This window comes from Lepisma saccharinum, chromosome 18, assembly GCF_977018435.1.
Source record: "Lepisma saccharinum chromosome 18, izLepSacc3.1, whole genome shotgun sequence".
NCBI lineage: Eukaryota > Metazoa > Arthropoda > Insecta > Zygentoma > Lepismatidae > Lepisma > Lepisma saccharinum.
The window spans coordinates 41515219-41536130 of NC_139246.1; the positions used below are offsets into that span (position 1 = coordinate 41515219).

Genomic DNA, 20912 nt, shown 5'->3' on the forward strand with positions numbered 1-20912 from the left:
TTAACAATCGATATGGCTATCCCACTTATGACAATGCTACTGAAGTGTATATTATTAATTTTGCAATCATTAAATACTGTTGTGTTGTTAACATGATACCAAAAATTGCCACAATACATAACTTATTTTAGTTCTGTAGATATTTTTGGGAGCAAAGCAGATGCTCAACCTTGTCGGCTGAATAAAAAATATTATTACAGTTATTATCGATCATTTAGAGGTAAACAGGTCTTTCTACATAGTTATTAACAAAATCAACAATTTTAATATTATTGTGTGTATATATAATTTAAAGATGTGGCTTGCAGATATAATACGGACATTACTGTAGTATTTCAAAATGACGGCCCCCAGCATCGATGCAGTTCTGTGACATCCAACATCCCTGTAATTGTCCTGACAATATCACATGCAGAAACGATTCTTGCCAGCAGGTCCTCTTCACTCTCTGCCTGTGTCTTGTAGACAACACTTTGACATGACCCCACAGGAAAAAAATAGACTGGGGTCAGATCTGGTAAATGAGCTGGCCAAGAAACAGAACCTCATCATCCTATCCACCTTTGAGGCTGGTGGATAGAGTACTACGATACTCTGTAGTAACGTCCGTATTAAATCTACAAGTGGCATCTTTCAGTTGTCTTATCCCACTAGTTTCGGCTTATAACTTTTTAATGGCGTGTTTCTGGACCAGGGTTCCTTATCTCATATTGTTACTGGGAATCAGTCTCCATCCACCTGACAGTTTGAATCAAGGTCACAGAAGCACCTTGTGCGTGTCCATTCCATTGTCACGGGTGGGACCCGTGGACTACATTTTTTATATTAAAATAACTATTCTACTGATAGTCAAGCAACATATTTCTTACAGTTTCTGTGAAATGTAATATGAAACTTAATACTGTTGATTAAACATCTACCCTTAAAATGCTTTCCCGGATGTGTTTCTATAAGTGAACATTTTTTATGTCACGGGCAGGACAGACAAAACACTGCCTCTATATATAATAAGAAAGTTATTTTATTTTCTGAGAATTGTCAAATGATAAAAAACAAATAATTTAAGACAAGGAGAGAAGGTAATGTACCTTTGAATATTCTAGTGGAGTTGAAGGGAAAATGTAACAGTTGAAGGAGAAATTAATTGTTTTTTGGTGTCACGGGTGGGACACAATAGAAAACACAAAAAGTAAATATACGAATAATGTGTAAAATACCTTCTACTTTTCAGCGAACTGATGAAGCAGACCTTCTTGATTTGGTTACAAGCAACTCGTCAGAACCATCCAACATTCCATCAACTGTTCCTAATTCATTGTCAACAAGCATGAATGGCATGCAGACGCAAATGATGTCTGCCTTGGGGTCGGAAAACAGTGGGCATTCAAGTTCACAGTCCAACGTACAGGATTGTTTGTCAGTGCCAACCGCAAGCATGACGTCAAATGCACACACGAACAACACATCTACGACCCCATCCACTAGTAGTAGCAGTGAAACCACCAATTCTAACACCCTTCCATTGCCAGCATTCCAACAAGCTTTTGGTTCAACGGAAATCGGGAGATTTGCCCACGAGGGATTCTTCAACCAGGTGAGTAGAGTACCAAACCATTTTAACCAACTCAACCAACCTGCCTGGGGATACAAGTGTGAATATTCTCTTGGATACTAGGTTTATTTTTAGAAAAAAATACAATATCATTTATATGGATGTATTTTTTTTATGTCTTCCGTGTAATAATCAAAGCTTTGTGTTGTTTGACCCTGGTAACAGAAGTGCCAATATGAATACTAGTCAAAAGATTACAGCCGAGTAGATTTGTCTAGATGAACGGATTATTTTGCCTATGAATTAATCTAACAGCATGGAGAGCTCTTGTCTATTGAATACTGCAAAAAGTAATCAATTTTTTTATAAAATTATCAAACTTTATGTGGGCTGTAAAGTTAAAAGTGGCAACACTGTCAGGATAAAGGTATAAGACCATGCATGTGCTATAAGGCAGTGAGGATTGTCAGTTGGGGCATATGTCGATGTGTGGAGTACCAAAAGTGGTCGGTGCAGCGAGTCCTGTTGTGTACGAGCACCATATTGTGTACTGTCCTAAAACATATTTGCAAAGGTAGAACAGCAATTTTGGATCCAGGTGGCCTGTGGCAAAACTGCACGAGAATGTGCATGAAGCCTGTAGCAACAAAACCTTCTAAAAGGAAATATTGTTACAAATTTTGAAAGAAAGATGCCATCAGTAATGAAAAAGGGTATCACACTGCAAAATATATTGTTTCCAGAACAATAAAAAAATAGAAAATAATAATTGTCTTCGAGTTGTGAAATTATTCTTGTCATGCAGTGTGGGTACATCAGTAGAATTAAGACAGCACGTCCTCAATTTTTGCTATACTCCATTTTCACTTAAATATTGTGATTCACCAATAGGAAAAATTAACTTTTTATAAATAAAATTACAGAAAGTTCAAGTACAATGCTGTGAATATGTTTCAAGTAAAAAATTAAAAACAATCTCCATGCTGCTGGTTATACTAAACACAATGAGCATTAGTTCTTTTAATAACAAGGGCAAACCTATGATAAACATTGTTCAAAGTTCGATATCTTCCAAATAGCATAATTCGCACTATCAGCATAATTGCTTTTGCTCTCTCATCAATGCTCGTTTAGCCTGAAAAGAAAAAGTTGTTCTCTCACATTTTCCAGTGAAGAGAATAAAATTATTTGCTATGAGCAGGTAAAGACAGATTTTCAAATTTATAAAATTATACCTGTAACATTTATGAAACTATACTTGAGTAGTGGTAAGAATTATGTCCTGAATGGTAACTGAAGGAAGCCAGGGACCAAACTAGAAAGTAGTTGTTTAGTTCAGGAAATTGTAGCTGTAGTAATTGTTTTTGTCAAGCCCTATTGTAAGTAACCCTTACTTAGTTTCTAAAACAAGTCTGAGTCTGTCCCCTCCCTTCCGAATCATGTGAACATTCACTGGGAATGTTTTTCTGTATTTTTAAAGTCAAATTATGCATGTTTTTGCATTTCTTTGAAGGAAATCAGGAGAGAACTGAATTACTGAAAGAGCTATGCCCACATACATCTTGAAATTATAAAACAACTATGTTTGATAATGGTTATTTTATTCAGTTCTAAACACCAACACATTACTTAATGCTCTCATCATGATTGGAAAGTCTTAGATACTCTATACACAGACAGTTGCACTGTGCGTTCATTTTGGCACGGGGCTGAGATAGCGTGCGACGGTGAGGCAAGGCACAGATGCCAGGAATTTTGATCCATAAGAGCCTGCTTATTTTTACACACATATCTTTAGCATGCAGACTAGAGTACTACATTGGACCACTTTCGCTCGCTCAAACTCGATCGAATCTCCCACGCTCGAACGAGATTTGCTCGAATATATAGAACATCAAATATCATTTCAATGTGACAATAATCCTACAAATATGTGTGTAAAATTAGTGCTAGTAGTTTCAGTCCATAATCATCTATTCATTTTCATATATCGCTGTGTATTGGTAAGATAGGCTACATTACATTTTAACATGGAGATTATGACTACGTTCACTTTATTTTCAATTTCACTGCATCTTTCACTTCACGAAGTATATTTGAAGGCCCACTACCACAGACAAATTACAGTTGTACATGAACTGCTGGGCTTCGAATGCACACCGATCGTTTGAATGTTCGAGCGTTATTCGCTCGAGCGAAGAAACTGTCGATTCCGTAAGCCAACTAGTGTCATCCATGCCTACTATTAGACGATGAAGCAAAAAAGCCTCGATGCAGCACTCTAATGCAGTCAATTATAATTATATTCATTTATATAATCAATGAAGATATTATTATTTTAGATGCTTTGAAACAATTAAAATTCGGATTTAGGAAGCAATTTTCTTCTGGGTATTTTTTTTATCCAGCATGCATCCTGCTGGGTTAACAATGACAAGAAAACAACTTGCAAACATCAATCAAAATTTCATCAAAATATGCCTGGAATGTGTGAATGCAGTTGCCCACCACTTTGAAAAACTCTTATAACACAGTTTAGTACTCGTTATAAAATATAAATATACTTGTCCGCATGCTAAAGATATGTGCGTAAAAATAAGCGGGACATTACAGATTGAAAATGCCGGCATCTGCACCATCTGCAGTCACATGCTATCTCGACCTGGAGCCAAAACGAACGCACTGTACATTTAACTTTACAGTACAGCTAAATTACAAGCATGAACTAACCAAAAAATATACTTTATGTGAATATAAACTTATTTTTCAACCTTACTTAAAAGGGTGGAACATTCACACTCCCTGTCATTAGAGATTAGAGTGTTTTTAACATTCTTGCAAGAATAGAAGCACCATCAATATTGACAAACACCATCCCTTCAAAGAAATCAAGCTCGCATAATTAAAGACTAGTCTAGTCACCTATGGGGATAAGAGTCTAATGGCTACTAACTAAGGGTTAACGTATTTTTTTTAATAATCAGTATGCAAATTTAATATGCTATATCACTGTTTTAGTATAAATAATTAATCTGTAAATAGTTTAGACATTTTTTTTCAAATACAAAATCTACATTAACCACTTTCTTCATCTCTTTCATATGCTAAGAAAATAACAAACTCCTTCCACATGTCTTGCACAAAGATATCATTGCAACATATTTGTAGTAATATCTGAAAAATTCTTGTAACCTCTTGCTTTTTTATGAATTCTTTTGAGTTCCTCCGTTATACTGTACAACAAGGAGATAATGTATATAATATTTTGTTATGTTTCTATTATTGGTATGAGCAAAAGACTGTTTCTCAGAATGACACATGAGAATATTTCATTAACACTAATATGGACGTTCAACTTATTCCTTTTATATAAATAGATTTTTAAGGAATAGTAAATAGTATTTGTAAATTGTTCAGTCGGATTCATCAAATATGGAATGTGAGTGACATATTTGAGGTTGTTATTATTAATTTTCTTCCATAACGTTTCATGACAAATAATGTCAAATCATTATTACAGTTGGAAGAAGGATTACTTGTATCACATCAAAATCCAAAACAGTCTTGAGAAAGGAATTGTGTTACATTTCTTTTTTTAAAAAAGGATATATTAGATTCTCAGCATGTGTTCTGAGGGTGTGAATCAGTCTCCCAACATAAATGAAAACTGAAGTTCTTCCACATACTTGAAGTTGCTTTCTAAAATCTTATTTTTTAGAATTATAATGATCTTTCCTTGTTGTAAATGTACTCGGTACATATAGCCACTGAAGGCAATTTATACTTTAAATCAAAAAGAAAAAGTTCTTACCTTGAAGGGGGAGAAGAGAAAATAGATGAAAACACATCTGTATACAACTATACAAGCCATTGACTTTTGAATATATTTATACAAATCTTAACAAAATAATTTGTAGAGATTTATTTGCAGAGAGGAATAAATAGTTATGTGTTAACATGTTGAAGCTGCCAGTTCCTTTGAGAATATTATATTAGATTATACATAATGGGAGAAATCAAGAAATTTATATTATATATATAAATATATGTATAAAAGCCAGCAGATATGTGATACTGTCCACAACCCTAGTTATAGGATCCTGTTACATAAATTTATATAGAAATATCCTTTTATTGGAGTGCCTTAAATACACATGTCTATAGTTAGAGACTGGTTAAATGCTGGCTGTCAGTGACTTGTAAAAAGACTGCAAAACATATGATTATATAGTTTATTTTCTGGACGATGTGTACATGAGTGAGTAAATGTATGCACGTAGGCTTCTCAGGGTTGTTTTGAACAAGGTTTTTCACAAATAACTTCATCGCTAACCCTCAGTATGAACAAGGTACTGAGCATAAAAAGTATCAATACTTATTTTTCTCATTTTTGAGGACAGAAACTATGCATTCAAACCTACATCTATATCATTTTTAAAAATGACACTTCTCTAAGAACTGATTCATCCATACCACTTTAAAGTACTGTAAAATGGCAGAAATGTAATGTTTGTTGCAAATGCTCTTACATATTTTCTTTCTTTGGTGACATTCAAATGTTAAAAATAGAATAGTTGTTCGATGATATTGTACAATTAATACAGTAGAAAAATGAGAACATTGAATTCAATGTATGAAGTGCTCAAGTTAAGAAAATCTCCATAAAGTTAGGCAGAGTGGTTAGCACATTGCAAAGGGTCCCAGCATGGGAATGGGTGATCTTTGTGAATGTCACTTCATTAATTTCATCATATCATCACCCATCTTCATCTTTGTAATTAGCCAAAAGTTGAAATGTGAAGTAAAATAAACCAAATCAATCATACAATCCCCTTCCCACAGTTAAGATAATTTGCATAAGCACTTCTTTAATTTTCTTCACGTTAATACATACAAGCAATCCCCCTCAGCTAGGAATTTCCACTTCAAGCACTGAACATATCGGTACGAAAATTGACAAAAGATTGGACCCAGATTTTAAATTGGAACCATTTGTATGTAACAAATCAGTTTTCTTTATTAAATTATAAATATGAGTACAGTAACATTAAGAAATAAAACAGTAAGAAATGTAAAAATCAGCTCACATTCCAAACTTAATACAAATATAGTATGGCAAATATGTTTCTCATTAACATTGGGAAATTTTTGTGTCAGTTCAATATTTTTATAAAAACAAATTGCCATAACATGTGAATTGGTATAAATTTATCAGAACAACCCTGAGTAAAGCAAAACAATAGGTAAAATATACATATTTATATATGTATATCATTATGTATCACATAGATATATATTAGCTACTTGTGTTGCCTGTACTGAATAGTAAGTTGTAATGAGTAACATATGTTAATGTGTATCATGGAAAAATGTTAGTCGCCAATTATTTCTATTTCCTCATGTTCGAGAAAGTAGAACATTTCTTCACTCAAAACTAAATGTGGTTCTTTTGACACTATTTCTAACTATACATTTAGCCATTTTCTTACTTCAGTTAATAAGTAGAATTATGTCTAGCTAAAGTAATCTGTTTATGCATAACTTGATTTTTTTTTAAAGTTGTATAATCAAAAGTCCCTAATTGTAGAGAAAAGTATATGTAAATAAAATGTGAAAATTAATATACAACTATTAAGAGATTGAAACAATTGTCTGTTAGCTTTTGAAATATTATAACAATGTTAAATAGAGACAAGTAGAATTTCTACTTTAAATGTAAATATGATGGGACATAAAAAATTGAATGTTAACCAAGATATTTTGAGGTTATTATAAGTTAACCTGTATAGTTAATTCAATTGTTTGTATTTATCTAAACAATTGCTGATTCACAAGAAACTTAATTATTGTACCAGTTGCTTTTCCTGCCTAGAGGCACTGTAACAAATGCATTAGCAGAATATCACATTACTAGAAAGTTACTAGAACTGTCAAAACTCCATACAAAGTTCTTGTATAAGCATAATTCAAGTAATTGATAGAATTGGGGCTAAGGCAGGACCGTAGCTAGAATTGATCTCCGGGGGAGGCTTGGTAAAGCAAGTTCATTTTTCAAAAGTGTAACAGTATTAAATGGAGGTCAACTGCTACTGGCGTCATCCCTTACTACACACTCCGTAAGGAATGTGGATGATGACGTCAAAGTCACAGATTTTTTTTCTAAACCAAAGGCCCTAACAGGGGCAGCAAAGGTACAGATAAAGAAGCTCCCCTATGAAAGAACGTTCTAAAGTCTAGAGAATCTTCTAAATAAGTTGCTGAAACTTAGACTTTGACCCAGAAACAAGATGAACGATTGTAACAGCTGATGCTCATGTTCTGTGAATGTATCCCTCACCACGTTGTGAGCAAAATAATATCTGCTGTCTACATTTTCACTCTTCAGTACTAACAAATTATACAAAATGGTTGTTTTTTTTAGTTTTTTTTTTTACTTAATGTCTAGGAGGTTAGCCCTCTCTGGCCCTTGCCTGGCTATGGGACTTGGGCAAAGGTGGTAATTCTCAAATACAGAACAGTGTTACTTGCATGGAAATTTCAAGTTTTTTTGTTGCAACAAAATAAAATTACAAAATAATAAATACTTTTTAGTTTCCATTTTGTATATATGTTCATCCTCCCTTTTCAAATAACAGAGATAATTATTCTATTCTATTTAATCTCTAAACTGAACTCTGCTGGTGTATGGTCACTGTTGTTACCTAACTTTCTAGACTGCAGTCCAGTTCTTCCTTTCAAGAAGTTTCCCCATTGTCCTCAGGATGCTGGGTCAACAATGAAAAATTATGGAACTTCCATCAAGGATTGAACCTGAGGCTGTTTCCTCCAAAGCCAAAAATTAGGGCTTAGTCGATACCAATGCCGATGTATCAGTATCGGAAAGTATTAGTTGCAATTTATTTACTGATACCAGCCAATACTTTTCCGCCATTTTGGTATTTTACGGACTCCACAAAAAAATCGTGCGACACTTTTGTGGAGTTTAATTATCTTGGGAACTATGCAAAATTCGAACTTCTTACAAATTTTGCACCAATTCTGCATGAAAAGATGGATTTTGTGATAAAATACCATGTACAGTAAAACCTTGTTAATCCGGATCCCGATAAGCCAGACTTCACTTATTCCGGACAGGAAGAAAAAAAAACAAAAAGGAAAAACAATGCAAGGTTTTGAATGTGGCTAGAAGTCAACAAGAGAACTTCCCAAAAGACAGTGAACCACTGATGAAATTCTGTTTCCTGCAGACTTTGTACTGTACTGTATAGTGTATTTAGGCCTATGCCCTTTAAATACACCATAATAAATGTGTTTTGTCGCTATAAACGGAGTTTTAATACACTTTTTACTGTTCTTTTAGGTTATTTCAGTTAATCCGGACTTTCATTAAACCGTTGAACTTATCCCCCCATTAGTCCGGATTAACAAGGTTTTACTGTTTTTTAATATTCTGATGTAATCTGAAATATTTTAAAGCAAAATGGGAATTGGTATCAGTAGGAATCGGTATCAGTATCGGTTGAAAGTGGTATCGACTCAGCCGTAGCAAAAATGTTAAACGATTTGCCTACGTAGGAGATCAAATTCACATTCCATTCATTGAAAATTTAAGAAATCATGGTAAGGAAAAGACAATGCAATTTTTGTGTTTTGAAAATGAAATAGTTACTTGTGAATCCTGCAATATAATAATGCCAGATAAAACATATGGTTAACACAAGGCATCACCAAAAGTTTATTAGATATCAAATATGGATATTAATTTAGAGTGTGCTATAAAAGGTGTCTGTATGGTGAAATTATTATTTACTTGACGTGTGAACAAAATTCTTGTATGTCTGTTGGCTGTTCTGTATTAGAGCTAGTATTGTTATCATCAAGAGTAGGAGAGAGTATTATTTGCCAATCTTTATCCCTGAGTATGATTTCTTATGACAAAAATTAATTTTTTGTGATGCTACATCAATGACCATTAAATATGTGCCATTACTTTTAATGTATTTGTGTTTGCAATGTAGCAAAACAAAGCCTCTGTGTTGCTTACTTGAGGTCTGCATTTTACCTTCAAAAGACCATCTCTAGCAAAAGATATTTTCTTTCTGAAATGCAGAGTATGACACACTTTTTTTTTTTATTAATTATGAATAAAATTAATTTCTCAAGTTAGCACAAAAAAAGTAAAGGGTGACGAAGAAAGTCATAATCTATCTATATAATGCTCCACCAGGTATCTAAACAATTTTCTCTGCTAAATATGCTTTTAAAGGTGAGTTTTCATGAAAAAGGACTTGTGAAAGTTAAAACATATTGAAATTTGTTAAAAAGATTTATACTCTGTCAATATGTACACAGTTATTTATCATTAATATTCATAGATCATGTTAGATGCTAGTTTATGGACAAAATTATATATAAAATTCGAAAATTTGATTGTATTTAATAGTATATATTTCAAATTGAAAATTCATTTTTAGAGTAATTTTTCTGAAAATTGCTCAATATTCTTTTTAAAAAAATTTGCTTTTTTTTGCTACAATCAAACTGTATAAAATTATTTTGATTTTGTGTATAAATTCAGTAGTCGACTTTTCCAGAAATTTAAAAAGAAATTATGCAAACACAATAAAATATATGAATATAAAATTCTGTCAATATAAGCATCTAACAACATTGTCTTCGACAAGTAAGATTATGGTATAACCCCATTGAAATTTAAGCAAGTAATTTAATTCTCAATAGTATTTGTCATACTTGCAAGCATATGAATTAACTACTGCAATACACTCTGTAAAGAAAAAAATAGCGACACTTGCACGGATATGGTTTTCACAATATTATGAAGTGAATTAAAACAATAAGAAAAGCAGGATTTGTCCACCAGCTGTATTTGTGAAGGAGTGTTCTCGAATGCATTAGTAAACTGTAGAACGAGCAGGGGTGATGAAGCGTTGCAAGGGAGTGGATAGGAGGGAGTGTGAGAGGCAGGAGGCATCGTCGGTTGTGTTCTTTCGATGGAAAACCTCTCGTCATATGATGCCTCTCTCATTCCCTCCTATCATCGCAGAAGAAATGGGAGGTGGTTTTGATAAAAACAATGACATTTATCCAACACCCAAAGTTCTTTTCTATTTTTATTTATTTTTTTATGTTTCAATGCAAGAGGCTCCCTCTGTTGCTACTCTGTTGCTTTTGAGGTGCATTGTGCAGGTGGGAAGTTCGCATCGCACGAAGCACTCATCGGCCTCCATGCAACAGAGTAGCACCAGAGGGAGCCTCTTGCATTGAAACATAAAAAATAAATGAAACTAGAAAAGAACTGGGGGTGTTGGTTAACGAATCTTGTGAACACCATATCCGAGCAAGTGTCGCTATTTTTTTCACAGATAATTAATATTAAGTTACTGAAATGTTAGTGAAATTATATTCCAGGTTTGATACAATGGTTTTTCACCTAACATTTCAATAAGTTTACACGATTTCGCCATTTATCAGAAAAACAACAAACATTATATTAAAACAGATTTTAAAATTTAAAATTTCTGGAAGAGTTGAATAATAATTGGATATTTAATTTAATTTTTCATTATTCATTTGATTACACATTGTATTATGTGACTTCTATTATTGTTCTTTAAATATCAGTGTCAGTATACCAGAGATTTTAATAAATGGATAATTTAAAGAAACATTAAAAATATCAGTTTGGAAGTTTTTACTTCCAAATAAAAATAGAAAAATTTACTTCTATAAAGACCATATCATGTTTTATTTTTGAAAATATTCAAGTTGAAGTATATTAAATATTTAGGATTCTAATAGGAATATGTTATCCCAAGAACTGGGTATGGTTATAAAAATTTAAATATATATAGGCATATAAGCACTACTACATTCTCATTTTTTATGTCTTCTGCATACACAGTAATTGTTCAAGTACTATATTTATTAATTTAGAACTATGTGTTATATTTGCTAATATTTATCAGTTGATTGCCTCGTGTAAGAAAAGTACTTTATGAATATCGGATAGGCCACAATTAAGTTAAATTTTAGAGAATCATCAATGATGCATTAAAATTAACTATAAAAATCTATTCTATAACGGTTACTGTTCATCATTCTATTAGAGAGAATTTTAAGGACCACTGCCAAGTTCTTTGGATATATGTAGGGGGAAAAATCTTTTAAACTATTCTAACATCTTTTGAGATAAAATCATGTTGTGGTATGAATGATGAATAACTGTTGAAGTATGGTATTTTTGTATACTTAAAAACAAGACACTAATGCCATGTTGAAAGATAAAAATGTAAACAGTCATATCTCTGTAAACAATCCTATTTATTGCCATGTGTATATATACACACAAACATACATACATACATTCTACATACATATATATATATATATATAAAAGCTTGCTTAAATAATAACATGTATATTTGTTTAACCCTTATCTTCCCATTTACAAGAACAGGTTTAAAGTGTGAAATATTGGAAGAAATGATGATATATAAATATGGCTGACTATAATTTGTTCAAGTGATGACATTTAAACAGAAGAACAAAAAGTGGTTCATGTTGACAATGATATTTTTGCGATGAACTTTTTTTTTAAAAAAAGAAGTTATTTCTGATGTGAGCACCATATATTCTATTTACTTAATCACTTAATTGAAATTGGCTCATCATACTACCATATTGAAAACAGAATCCATCGAAGTATAATACATGAAAAGGCATATTTTGTTTGTGCAGTCTCAATTCTTGTGCCGTTCCCATTCATGCAAAGTATCATCACCAAGTAAAATACAGTGAAACCTTTTTTTATGTTTTTCAGGGTAGATGAAAAAACCTAAAATGTGTGAATATGAAAAATTCTGGAAAATTTTATAATATTTTGATTTGTTGGAATTATGAAGATTGAATGTAAGGAAAATATAAAATCCAGGAACGTAAGATCGAGGTTCCACTGTATTTAGACCTGTCAGTGATTGTTCCTAGTCCCACCTCTCCATCATAAACAGAACATGGGAATCTATAGTACAGAATTTTGAATAATCTGACATAAACTACATAGTGGTGTGGACACATGTGCAGCAGTCCACACCACAGACATATTAGTGAATACCATATGCGTGGCTGTGAATTTCCAGAAATAGAGCTCTTTTCTTCTCCCAATACCTAACACTATAATTGAGATAATTCATAGTTGTATTTGTTTTTACATTTGGAAATATGGAAATCAATCTATGGATTTTGAATGGTTTCATGGTAACATTGCGATGGTTTTGAAAAACTGCCCCTTAGGTCTAAAATTGTATTTTAATTGCATTACAATGCTTTGTGGGTTTTATAAGCTAACCTATAATGATGCACATACCATTTTGAGCAAAATATTAGTTTACACAACCAAGATTTGCAGAAAGGTCTTCTTGTGCAATTTTGAATTAAGAGATAAATATTTTATGTAATTATTCAGTGTTCAAAGTTTAGTACCCATAAATTATTTGCGTTAGTATTTATTGAATGAAAATATTTCCAAATGTTCAAAAAGATCATTTTTGTAGCCACTTAAGTTTTATTTACAAGAAAATTAAACATATTTTCAGGAAGTTGTAAAAAGTACTGGACTGATCAAAGGAGTATCAACAGATATCATCAGTTGATCAACATTCAGCAAATGTGTGATCTATTCTAAGTGCAGTAGTCCACAGACATATGGATTAGTTGGGAGAACACCACATGTCAAAAATTGCCCACTGAATAAAGATTATTATTATTATTATTATTATTATTAGGTTGTTGCACATGAATTGTCGGATTTGGTAGTTAAATTTCAAGCAACAGTAACTCTGTGTAAAGGAACTTTCATTAATCAAAATAGACACTATTAAATGTTATATATTTATCCCAAACAAGATAATAACACATTAATGCCACTTTCATAGAAGTTCAATGTTCTGGACTGAAGAAACTCGTCAAAAGCGTTTTTGACAGCTGCTTCATTGACGATCCTTTTTCCTGTCAAATAGTGGTCTAAATGCTTAAAAAAGTGGTAGTCGGTTGGCAAGAGATCTGGCGAGTATGGTGGGTGCAAAGAGTTATAGTGAAAGCTGTGTAGATTTTGCACTGTTGTTCTTGCCACATGGGGCCTCGTGTTGACTTGAAGCACTAAAACTTAATTTCTGTAGCTGCTTAACTCATAATTTGTTATGCACAATTTTTTCCAGTTGGGTGCAGTACTTCTGAGCATTCATTGTTTCACCAGTTTTCAAGAACGAATAATGAATAATGGAACAGGGATGTCCCTATGAAATGCAAGAAAGTACTATATAACACATACTACGTGCTAATAATTACGTATAGAGCAGAGACATGGACAATGACAGAGACGAAAGATGCAGGCAGTGGAGATGAAATTTTTAATGAAGGGAAGACTAGAAGGGATAGAATAAGGAATGAGGAGATTCGACAGACAATGGGGGTGGTGAAGCTTCAGGGCAGAATAGATCAAGATCAAGCACAGATGAGATTGTTCGGACAAATGAAGGGGATGGATGCAGAAAGGCTGCCAGTAAGAGCTTTGTTTGTTTGTTTGATTTGGGGTTTAAAGCCCACTTTATGCATAGTAAGGCTAATCGGGACTGGACCTACAGTTTAAAGTGGGATCCGAACCACTATGTGCCTCCACCGGGTATCAAACCCAGGACCCCTTGATTACAAGGTGACAATGCCAGCATGACCATCGGGGAGTCCCAGCTTACAATGCACAAGGAGTGGGAATAATGCTAAAGGGGAGACCAAGATTTGGTGGAAAGAGCAAATAGTGGAGAGTGTTAGGAGAAGAGGACAAGATTGGAATACCGTGGAAACAGAGGAGTGAAGAAAGATGCAGAAAAAATGAAGACTTGACTTCTATGCTGACCCAGCCAGAGGCAGGAAATGGCAAAGGGTAATGATGACTAGCAGCACACCACCAATCAGTCACCATTATCTTCCTCAGATGAAGCATCTGTTTCGGGATGTGTTTGGGGCTTCACCAGCTTCTAGCCATGGTGCAGAGCAGTGACGATTATTGTTTACTATTCATTTTTCACCACATGATGTCACTACTCTGTGCAGAAACAGGACGTTTTGATTCCAGGAGAGCAGAGAAAGGCAGACTTCCAGGTGACGCATCATGTGCTATGGGGAACCCACTTATCCAGACCAGCTTCATGACTTTTCCAAGTTCTTGCAAATACCAGGAAACTGTGAAATAATGTACACCCAATGTTCCTGTCATGTAACTTACAGTGTAGCGAGAGTCAGACTTCACTAGTGCTCACAGTTTGTTACTCTGAAATCTGACATTTCATGTGCAATTACTATTATGGTATTAGATCAGCGTTTGTTTCTCTTGGTTGTATATTATCCAGAATTAACTCTATGGATTGATGAGACTACAGATTTCTGCACAAGTACGTAACATGAAAAATAAAAATCTCAAAGCAAAGCTTAAGTCTTCTACCAGTATGTTTATGAATGAGTAATATAAGTGACTTTTACATTTACTTTATTGGTTTTTCTGGCACATGTTATCTTTAGTAACGGTTTCAAAAATTAATCAAATGAGTCAACAAGAATGATAAGTCTGATGGCTTGTGGCATAAGGTTCAGACATCATAACAGGGTGTTTCTGTCTACAATCTTTTTCAGCAGGGCTGAGTGGCACAAATTAGAGCTAAGATCAGCTTATGTATAAACATAAGTATGTTAAAAATTAACTAATGACATTATCCTTAGACATCTTGACCCATATCAAAATGCAAGCACCATTGTCCATTGTGTTCAGTTATGTGACTTTTTTTACATCTGTTTACGACAACTGTGCTGCTTGGAATTCCGTATTGGGTTGTGTGGATGAGTTGACTTCTGGCCAGGTTTACATCACTAGAACACAAGCAATTAACCCAACCTTTGTAGTTCCAATTAGTTACCATGCTAGATTCATGTGGTCAAAGCCTTGACAATTTTGATTGGTTCTGCTCGGGAAAGGTACCATTAATGCTTATCAATCTCAACTGACTTCAATTATTCTTTGCATTACCTAAATCATTCCATATGTGGATAATTCATTTCTGAAGAAACCACCCAACTTTCTCAGTCATTATGAACACAAGCATTCTAGCAAACTTGTTAGCGATCAAGTGAGCTAGGATTTTCACGACTTAGGATTATTTTTTTTTTGTAAGGGTAATGTGTTCCATGAATATATAGAATTCATTTTATGAAAAAACTAATTAAATTAAGGTGCTTTTTAAGGACATACTTAGGGCCTCCTCATGGCATAGTGAGGCTTGCCTTGTAATCAAGGGGTCCCAGGTTCAATACCTGGTGAAGGCACATTGGTTCGTGCTTATTTTTAAAAATTTAGGTCATTTATTTCACATACTTTGGTGATTTTTAGACCATAAAAATCCTAGACCTTGTGGTCAATCTGTGAGGGAAAGCAAAATTTCATGGATGCCTACAAAGGCCTACAATCATATGCCTATTGCAACATGCCCAAGCAAAGTCTTATGTCAGAACTACTTCAGCTATATCAAGAAAAAATACCAACTTTATTTCTTTTAATTCTAAAATCCCCTAGAAGATGGCATTTCTAGATATTCTTGCATTCTAGCTTCTTGAATCATGGTAGTTTAAATTGATTGAGTTGATGTTTTAAGTCCACTTTATGCACAGTAAGGCTAATCGGGACTGAACCTACAGTTTAAAGTGGGATCCGAACCACTATTGCCTCCACTGGGTATCAAACCTGGGACCCCTTGAATACAAGGCGACGACGCTACCACTGCACCATCGGGGAGGCCCATGATAGTTTCATGACCTTGATGATTGTCATAGATTTATGGAAACAAGAAGAAATTTGATACAGGAAAAATAAAAGCTCAGATGACAAGTTAACCAACTAGCAAGCATAAATCTCCAAGGATATCCACAATGTCAGACCAGATCCATGGATATTATGGATATAAATTGGACATCCATTTCTGGATATCCATTTGATATGCAATTCTATTAATCATAGGACCTCTTGATTGAGTGATTGATTGATTTGATGTTTAAAGTCCACTTTATGCACAGTAAGGATAATCGGGACTGGACCTACAGTTTTAAAGTGGGATCCGAACCACTTGTGCCTCCACTGGGTATCGAACCCGGGACCCCTTGATTACAAGGCGACGACGCGAACACTGCGCCATCAGGGAGGCCCTATAGGACCTCTTGATTCTGGATATGTACGGGATCTCTGCTTCTGGATATGCATTGCATCTTTGATACTGATACATGGAAAGTGGATGTGCAGTTTATAGTAGGGGCCACACTACTGAATTCTGGCACCATATCTATGCTTTGCACATTATTTTATAAATATTTATAAAATAAGGGCTGCAGTGGTCTAGTCAGTAGGGCATTTGACTGCCTCGTGGGTCCCCCAGGTTTGATTTCCTAGGGTGGGTGATCTAAGCTCAGAATTTTTTCTAGCTTTGTTCCCTGCATAGAGCGGCTCTTGGGCTCACCCAGCCTCAAATCAATGAGTACCTGGGAGGTAAAGTTGGCCAGAGTGTGGTGCTGTTCACATCACTTCCAAAATGGCTAAGATTGAGAATGTGTGGGGCCCTACCCCCCCCCCCCCCAAATCCCTTAAATGTAACTTCATGGCACGGTGTTATATGTTCAAGGAACATTACCTTATTTATAAATATACTACATCATTGACAATGTATGGGAATTAATTATGAAACAATATTTTAAATATTTGATCTCTATATTGTAATGTTTGCTTCAATTAATTATGGATTCTGTGGAGGACGAGCAAATTGCGAAAATATCTCCAACTGCTACAATGGATGTAAGTTGGTCTTTTTTTCTACAGAGCATGTGAAGTGAATTGTAACCATTTTTTTGTGCTGGGTGTTTCCTTTATGTTATGGTTTCTTATGCTTTAATCTCACGTAAATTGCACCATATTTATACTACTGCATGTGCTGTTCTATTTTTTCTTTTCGGAAAATGTTTCATTTTTATTTTGTAAAGGTGCATGATTTGCTTCCAGTGTTCATTTTTATGATGCAAGAGTGTAATTATGATGGATGAGTCAGTTCTAATTTTCTGTTACTGTAATGGCACACCTTTGTTATTTTTTACTCTTTTACTAGCAGAGAGAAAGGCACAATTTTAAACTCTATGGACCTTATTAGTGGTGAAGTCACAGCAGACGACTGATCATGATTTGAGTCCAAACAAAAGGGACACGTGCTTTTCCATCACACGAAGTAGCTTTAAGTATTGTGACCACAGTTAAGAAACGAAATAGTGATGTGTATTGTACATCCATGTAAAGATGAGATTTCGGAGAATTCGTCGATATATTACACGTACCTTACAGAGCACAAGGCAAAGAATAACTGGAGTAAGGAAATCATGTATTTTTACAGAAAATCCAGCCATTCCATTTTCGAACACAGACGAACCTCATCCGAGCCAGACCAAGTACACCTTCAGTGATGCTGGCGATAAGAATTCTGGGAGTTCTGCATGCTCACATGACTGCAGCACTGCCACCTATTGGCTACCATTTCAGATCAGAAGCTGGTAGGAGCATTTGCTTTACTCGATTTCCTAATTAATTTATTCTTTTCGTTCTCCTCTGTAAGGTATGTGCAATATATTGATGTATTCTCCAAAATCTTATCTTTAAATTGATGTGCAATATGCATCACAATTATGTTTCATAACTATTGTCAGAATTCTTAAAGCTACCCCTTCTGATGGAAAATTCGATGCTTTTGAATAGGCTAACATCAAGCGACCACTTCGTTTGCACTAAACTTTGAAGTATGATGTCACACTAATATCGTCCATTCCACAGTGATGGATTTAACACTCTCTGTAACCAACAAGTGTAATAATGATTAAATGCATTAATTACTTAAAAGCAGTTTGGTGTATTTAGAATGTTCTTCATTACTGATTCTATCATTACCGTTTAAAATAGATTGAACTTTTGTGTTGAAAAATTTTCAGTTCCTGATCTCTCTTTCCAGACGTGGAAGAACTGCTTTGACGAGCATTTTATTCCCCTTTGGTTTAAATATTCAGTTTTATGCATAACCAAAAAGCATGGGAAAAAGATGTGCATTTTAAGTTCAGGCTTTCATTCTTGCTTTTGTATTGCATGCATGCATTTCTGTAAGGACCTGCAATCTAATCGCTTGCTTTTATATTTTTCAGTTGCTGGACAAAAAGAAAAGCGACACAAGCTCGCAACAGCAGTCATATAACCAAAGTCACATGTCAGCAACTTTAACCTTCTCTTCACCGAAGACGACAAATTTCGGAGACAACAATTACCCTCCGACATGGTCGCATATGTACTATTTCTCCCCTGGAGGCAAAGGGAACGGTCCACCAACTTACCCTTGCTTCGGATCACCACTCTCTTACCAGTCATGGCAAAAAGGATTGTCTCCGTACCTTGCGAACACGTCCTCACCATCCGTACCGATGTCTCTCGGTAGCCATTACCCACTGACTCTAATTGAATGCCCAAATCTTCCTTTAGGAGAACAAGACACTATTCTCGTCGGCTTGCCAGGTTTAGATATAGAAGAAGGCCACGATGCGGAAAACGTTCTCACGCTCAACGGTCAGGTGATCCTGACGAGCGACGGACAAACTGGAGATGATGTCGGAATCGACTTAATAAATCTCCACTCAGCGGATGAATCCAGACAAAGTGAACAAGAAGAAAATATTCTGTTAGAAGAAAATCATGAGGATGATTCACAAGTTGATGTCGGTAGCATGCTGCAAGATACCTCAACAATTGCCACTACAACAATCATAAAAATCAGCTCTGAAGTCAATGAGGAGGAGGAGGAACTTTTAAGCTTGTGATCTCACATGTTTCAAGTTACTACGGCAACATAACTTAACCAAATTCAAGGCATGTGAACCTTGCATGTAAACTACTATGTGAATATTTTTGCTTCTTTTATGTATAAATATCTTTGTTACAAAGGGAAGGGATTGAATTATGTTGAATATGCTTCATTATGTTATATAATCTTTGTTATGAGCAAATTTCCTTGGTTGTGACTAGTATGGTATAATGCAAGAAATTAAAAAGATTACTAGGGTACTATCACGATTATACTGTAATGAATCGCAAAGCATTTAAAATTTTCTATGTGTCATTAAGAGTGCAAGTTGACATATAACGGAATGAGACACATATTTGTGTGAAAAACATTTACATTTTTACATTGAGATTTTGAAAAATATCATAGAGCTAGGTTTATTTGACTAACAAATGAATAATCCTTGCTAGTGTGAAATGTTGTCATTTTTGCATTTATTCATAATCTTATATCATAAAAGAATAAAGAAGAAATTAACCTGCATGCTACTCAAGCTTTGGGGAAATATCTAAGTATCATGTTGTTGCTTTTCAATAGCATAGGTGAGTTTGTGTAACTACGATCTGAATGGATATGAAAAGCACTTTTGACAATGAAAATGTTGAAAAAATTGTTGTTTATTATTATCAGGTGTTATACATGAGTCGAAACATCCAGGTAAGTGCAATCGTGAAGTTTACGAGGATGTATTCTTGTAGCATGGATACGTGATGAGAATAAAACCTAATTCATAATGAATATATTGTATGATTCAGATAAAGAAATGCCAACTGTATATACAGAGTGTATCAAAAAGATTGTCAGAGTTTGGAAGTTGTTAATGGTTGCATACATGCAGTATAGAAGTACAAGAAAGTTAGATGATAATTTGTTTATTAAGAATTATAATGAATCCACTGAGACTATCAACACTATTTTTCTAGTGGGGGGGGGGACATAAGCCCCCTAGCACAAACACATAACTCAGTGGTGGCTCCTGATATAGTCAAACCAAGATATTTCTGCCACGATCAGTGCAGCAGAACGGGAGAACCAGTGTTGCTAATCTGCTCGATAGAAAAATCGCTACAGTGCACCGAGGCACAGCTGTTAGAGAACTCAGCTCTATCTAACGTTGAGTTTTAAACGCCATGCATTATAACCAGGGCTGGGATTAATATGTCCTAAGAAGTGGCTTTATATGTACATACATATGGACTAAAACCGCTAAATGTGGACTAATCCTTGCGTAAAATTACCCAAAATGATGCAAAGAAGACTTCTTCATAGTGATTTCAAATAAAATTAAACAATTTATTATTTTTCCATTGCATTAATGAACTTGGTGGCATTTTAACTGTTCACTCCCAATAAGCCCGTCCACACTGTTACTGGAACTGCAACATGTG

General features: G+C 34.5%; 1 protein-coding gene across 2 annotated transcripts in view; it reads left to right on the forward strand.

The window, feature by feature from the left end:
• The window catches only part of LOC146002024 (uncharacterized), a 132731-nt gene extending 112499 nt beyond the window's left edge, over positions 1 to 20232 (forward strand). For both annotated transcript variants that reach the window (XM_083139732.1, XM_083139733.1), the window contains 2 exons: positions 1232 to 1594; positions 18836 to 20232. In XM_083139732.1, coding sequence (XP_082995858.1) covers positions 1232 to 1594; positions 18836 to 19501 — 1029 coding nt within the window. In that variant the 3' untranslated portion in view covers positions 19502 to 20232. The remainder of the gene's footprint in view (positions 1 to 1231; positions 1595 to 18835) is intronic.
• Positions 20233 to 20912: the final 680 nt, after the last annotated feature.